The 5,302-nt window shown below is 45.8% G+C and overlaps 1 protein-coding gene across 1 annotated transcript in view; it reads right to left on the bottom strand.

Moving 5' to 3' along the window:
- Position 1: 1 nt before the first annotated feature.
- PRCC (proline rich mitotic checkpoint control factor) overlaps positions 2-5,302 on the bottom strand; it is an 8,845-nt gene continuing 3,544 nt past the window's right edge. The window contains exons 2-7 of the mRNA XM_085317008.1: positions 4,909-4,956; positions 3,877-4,461; positions 3,183-3,278; positions 2,102-2,245; positions 1,656-1,721; positions 2-963 (exon numbers count right to left, since the gene is read on the bottom strand). Coding sequence (XP_085173134.1) covers positions 877-963; positions 1,656-1,721; positions 2,102-2,245; positions 3,183-3,278; positions 3,877-4,461; positions 4,909-4,956 — 1,026 coding nt within the window. The 3' untranslated portion in view covers positions 2-876. The remainder of the gene's footprint in view (positions 964-1,655; positions 1,722-2,101; positions 2,246-3,182; positions 3,279-3,876; positions 4,462-4,908; positions 4,957-5,302) is intronic.

The following is a 5,302-nucleotide window of genomic DNA, read 5'->3' on the forward strand; positions in this document are numbered from 1 at the left end:
AAAAAAAAAAAAAAAAAAAGGCAAGAAAAACATACATACACAGAATGTTCATATATATCCAAAAGCTCTCAGCAGCTTCTTGTGCTGGCAGAGARAACCTCATTGTTTTCTGTGCAGTCCACAGACTGGGGTATTTTTATTTGTATCCCAAGCTCTGACCTGTTAGTCTATGTCCCCTTCAAAACAAAAAAGTAGTTTCCCCTCAACGTGATTTGAAACAGAGGCTGATGCAGCTGAGAACAAAAACACCATATTAGCCACCCTTCCCCCTCCCCTCCCCTCCCTTCCCCCTGCAAAAAATAATTAGCATGAGAGGAGCAGTGTATTTACTCAGACAAAATTAAACAGCCATTAGGATGTCTCAACAAAAAGGACAAAAAACAGGCTTGCTCTTGAAACTCACTGTCTTCTAGAAAGGAAAATTACACTCTCAATGCACAGTGAGTCCAAGAAAGGAGAAAACTGGGAACTGGAAGTTTATTGTGACTCTGCCTAAGATTCCGGCAGCTACGGCTACTTTCAAGAATTAGTAGCCTGGATACCTACAGGACAGAATCTCCAATCTTGCACCAGGCCATGGGACAAAAAGCTCCAGCCTTGCCTTGTGTTTTGGGACAGTCCCCAGCTGTACAAACCAAACTTGATTTGAACCATCTACATTATTGTTTGAGGGGCGGGGAGGGGGGAGATTACAGGTGGAGTTTCAGAAACTTGCTTGCGTTAAACTCTTCCCCCGATAGACCAGGAASTGCAGTATCCTCCCACCCACAGAGCAGACAGCCTTCTACGCAGGGGCCTGGTTGATCTCCAGAAGGCCAGGAGAAGTCTGACACACAAGGTCACCTGGGACAACAGCCAAAATGTGGAGAAGAGGTGTTAAAATCCATATTTGGCTTGAGTCTGACGTCGGCTGAGCTTGTTTTCGGACCATGTGTTTTTCAGTTCCAGTTCTCTTTCTTTTGCCTGCAGAAATTGAGATGATTAAAATCAGAAATGCTGCGCTCTGATTCAGCAGTATTTTACCCTCCTTCACCCCTGCTGACAAGAATTACAGAGCACTTCAGCAAGGGACCTTGTTATAGGAGTTAGTTACAGTTATCTTGGCAGAGGTCTGAATTAATGCACAGGCATTTCTTTCACACCGAAATGCAGCTTCTTTTGTGGGACAGTCTCAGCAGCTGCTTACCAACCACAAAGCAATGGCACACACAGGAAGCAGAGTCTTGTCACCAAACAAAACTATGCACGCAACGGAGCAGAGTGGAAGGGGAAGGCCGAGAAAAGCAAAGCAAAGCAAAGCACAGCAAGGGGCTCTATCCATTTATGGCAGTGCCATAAAACCCTAGAGCCAAGGCCCCGACGCCGTCTGGGTCAGCGGGGCCCAGGACCCTCCATCCTGCGCAGCCCTGCTGCAGCACTGGCCCAAGGAAGGGCTCCATCTGCTGGAACAAGAGCTTCGCTCCTGCAGGCGCCACTGCCCCCCAGCTCCCATCAGACCTGCTGCAGGTCTCTTCCAGAGCTCTTAATCAAGGACTAATTACTGCTGGACACGCAGAGCCTCTGCTTCCCATCGGCAGAAAAAGCAGCTCCACCAACTCTGCTTCATGTTGTTAACCATCAGCCCTTGTAACTGTCTGGAACTGTTGTCCACTAACCTGATGAATCAGATATGTGATCTGGTGTTTTCTTCTTTGCTGTCCTGTGGGTTGATCTCCTTTTCTCTAAAAACCAAAGCCAGAGTAAACATTAATCCTGGAAAGATATTATCCCAGGCAGTGAAGCAGGACAAGAGCCTGCACAAAGCCAGTGAAGAAGCCCAATACATTTGTTTCACATCAATAGTTTTGGGCAGATTCCTTAGACTAAAGCAGTTCCTAGTYGGTCCTTATTACCTGCAAACAGGGACTTTCTTTTCAGAATCCCTATTAGTTTGTGTGTAGTTATTTATACAATACACAACATGAGCGGAGTAGGATGGGAAGGATTGTCCTCCTAACCCCATGACTGCACAGCATCTAACACAGCTTCAGCTGCTGTTGAACTGGAAACTGAACGCGGCTCTCCTAAATTCCAGCCAGCATTTCTCCCTTCCTGCCCATACCTTGCTGAAYGATTTCATGGTTTTCTCCTCTGTTAAGGATTTTGTCAACCACTGCTGGGCTCCACTCAGTTGATCATCACCTTTGATATCCACAAAGTTGATCTCTTCTCTCCCTCGATTTCTCTTGCCTTGCAGACGTTTAAACTAAAAGCAGAACAGAAACAACAGGAGTTACRCACACATCACAGCACTTCTAACCCGAAATAAGTAGAGGTAGAAGGGGTTCTGATGCATAAGTTCCCCAAGCAYGTGACAGGGCACACCACCATACATCTTCCAACCAGCAAATCTTTCTTTAGGAGAGTTCTGATTTTCTATAGGTCAGWGTGTCTCAAAATACTTAATATTAGGCTTATAATCTCATCTTCCAGTGCAAAAGGGAAAACATCATTTACTCTGGCACTGTCTCTTGCCTCTAGAAAAMGATTCAAAGAGTTTGGATTCTTTCATTTTAAGTGCCATGAAAGCATCTGAAGTTTAGCTGCTAAGGATATCCACCTCRTAACTCAAACCCACCTCAAAAGTACAGAGGCCACCCAGAGAAAGTGAGCACCAGATGGGCTATTGCTGCTGTAGCACTGATTCAGCAACCAAAGCTGGCAGTTTCTAGACTACATCAACAATGGGAGAGGGTTTTAAACAGGTCTGAGGTACAGCTCCTGCACATTTCAAATAAGTGGGGAGCTCACCATTGTGCCACAAGATAGAGCATCAAGATATCTGAACAGCAGCTCACCTGAGTCTCAGTAAACAAGCAACTGCACAGACTTTATCACTCCATACACCTTAACTGCCCTAAATCTCCCCAACGAGAATAAGACTGGAGTAGGTGGAAATAACAAACATCACCTACTTAAAAGAACAAGTAAATCCATCTGGAGCAGTAGCCCAACAGATTGCTGGAAGGACACTGCACATGTCCACAACACAGYGCTAGACCCAATGGAACAACAATCTGGTCGAACTCGGCATGAAGCACAGGTCGTGCTGGGGGGTCAGACCTGCAGCTGCCAAGCAGATCCTATGTTCTAGCAACGCTTAAATGCAAACTCCTTAGTGGAACAGATAGTAAAGTGCCAACCGCTTCATCATCTATGAAGGAAGAGTCAGTGCCCACGTCCTGTGGTGGTCCCTGTGCTGGTTCCATCTCCTGGTAGTATCCACCGCTGTAGTAATCCTGTCAGCAAAAGAAAAAACAGTTCATCACCGCAGCAAAGTGAGATTGATCCTGGAACAGCTATGAACACAGACCTTAAGATGCATCACCGGATCTCATACCTCACATGTGAGCTTCTGGTTTTTCACCCAGAAGGCTTTCACTCAGCCTCTGGAGACCGCAGTGAGTTACACACATGCCTCCTTTCAAGGCTAAGAGAATTCTCATCACTTTGGCACTGAMTGAACAGTACAGTGCATTTTTTCAGAGGCACTCAACAACAAATACTTTACTGGATTACTAGAAACAACCTGGAGATCAATTCTGGCAAGCCCTGATTCTGCACCTTGACAACAGCAGGGGCAGTTCTGCAGGGGCATTTTAAAATGAGAGCAGCTATTAAACATTTATTCAGCAAAAAGCATCTATGGCTCTCATCCCAGAGGAGTCATGCTGTACTAAGTGCTGCATCTCTATATTTCTTGTCCCAGCTAGCTCAGGTTAGATATCCTCAAGCTGAAGCCTGCTCCAATAACTAAATCAAAGCGACTGGTCCAAGACCACTTTTCAGAATAACCCCATAAAGCTTTAACTCCTAGTAAATTAACCTCACACCCACCTGATAATATGCACCAGTCACGTTGGCATCGCTGTAAGCAGGGAACTGGTTATAGGGCTGACTGCCATAGTCTTCTCCAGACTTGGGTGCCCAGCTGTGCTGAGCACCACTGGAACCCGCACCCGTCTTGAACTCCAGAGGGGCATTAGCAGCAGCATCCTGGAATTGAGGCTCAGGCTCGGTCCCAGGCGGCGGGTCCTCTGACACCACTGTGCCAGAATACATATATGTCTCAGCACTGACAATGCTGGGCTCACTCTTGTCAGACAAGGAGAAGTAGTTCTCTGGCTCTACCTCTTCATCGCTGTCATCCTCTTCCTGCGTGATCTGCTTGGTGACCTGGAGGGCAGCGCTCTTCGCAGCAGCTTTGATAGCAGATGGAGAGGGAGTTGTGGCCACTGCCGGCTTGGACAGAGGTTTTGTCTTTGAGGAAGAGGTTGGGGCCTTAGCTGGCTTTGACTCAGAGGCATTTTCTGCTGCTTTCCTCGAGAAAGCGTAGGGCAAAAGTAACCGATTGGTCTCTTTCACTGTCAAGTTTTTGGGTTCAGGAAGCAAAGCAGACAAGCCAGAGCCCTCGCCGCGTCCCTGGTGAGTTCCACGCAGGGTAGATGGTTCATAGAAATAGGAGAAACCAGTGAGACTATTTAGTTTTCCTGACTCCCTGCCAATTAACTGCTCCAACTTTTCTTCTCACAGTGTTGATGGGCTCCCACCGCACAGCACAAGTGCTTACTGTTTTGAACATGCAGCAGGGCTTTCTTGACAAAAAGGCCAGTGGGACTTTTAAGGGAAATACTGCACTTACAAATGTCTGTCTACACTTTCCAAATTAATGCATATTTTTGAGATTCAAGTTTAAGAAATTTTCCAAGAGAAGGATTTGCTGCCCCAAAGGATTTCCAGGGTATTATTCCCCAAAACCTACACAGTAATCAGAGTGTCTGACTTGATACTAACGGAAGACCAGTATCTATCACAGTCAAACGCTTACTTCCTGTGAAATCTGTTTAATTAAATATCCTAAGGATTTACCTGAAGAGTACTTTTCTTCTTTGATGGTTCATCTTCCTCTGAATCTGACTGAGAAAGAAAACAGAGCTTAGCACAACTTGAGACAGTCAAGAAAAACCTACAGAGCAACTTAGTGATTTTCAATCTGAAACAGTCAAAGAATCACAATAACACAAGTCTGGTTTTACAATCTGACCCAAGCCACAAAATGACAACGGGATGTGATCAAGTTCTCTCTCACAGCCTCACCAGTACATCTGTATCAGGGCAAAAAGTGATAAAACCCCACTCTGGTTACTAGTATGAAAGAGAAATAAACTGTCCATAGAGAAAGCAGGACTACAGTATCTGCCACTGTGTTTAGAGATAGCTCTGTCTACTGTGGCTTGGACAGAGTCAGAAGAACTGTGATCTG

This window comes from Rhea americana, unplaced genomic scaffold (genome assembly GCF_003343005.1).
Source record: "Rhea americana isolate MKP2758 unplaced genomic scaffold, rheAme1 scaffold_484, whole genome shotgun sequence".
Taxonomy (NCBI): domain Eukaryota; kingdom Metazoa; phylum Chordata; class Aves; order Rheiformes; family Rheidae; genus Rhea; species Rhea americana.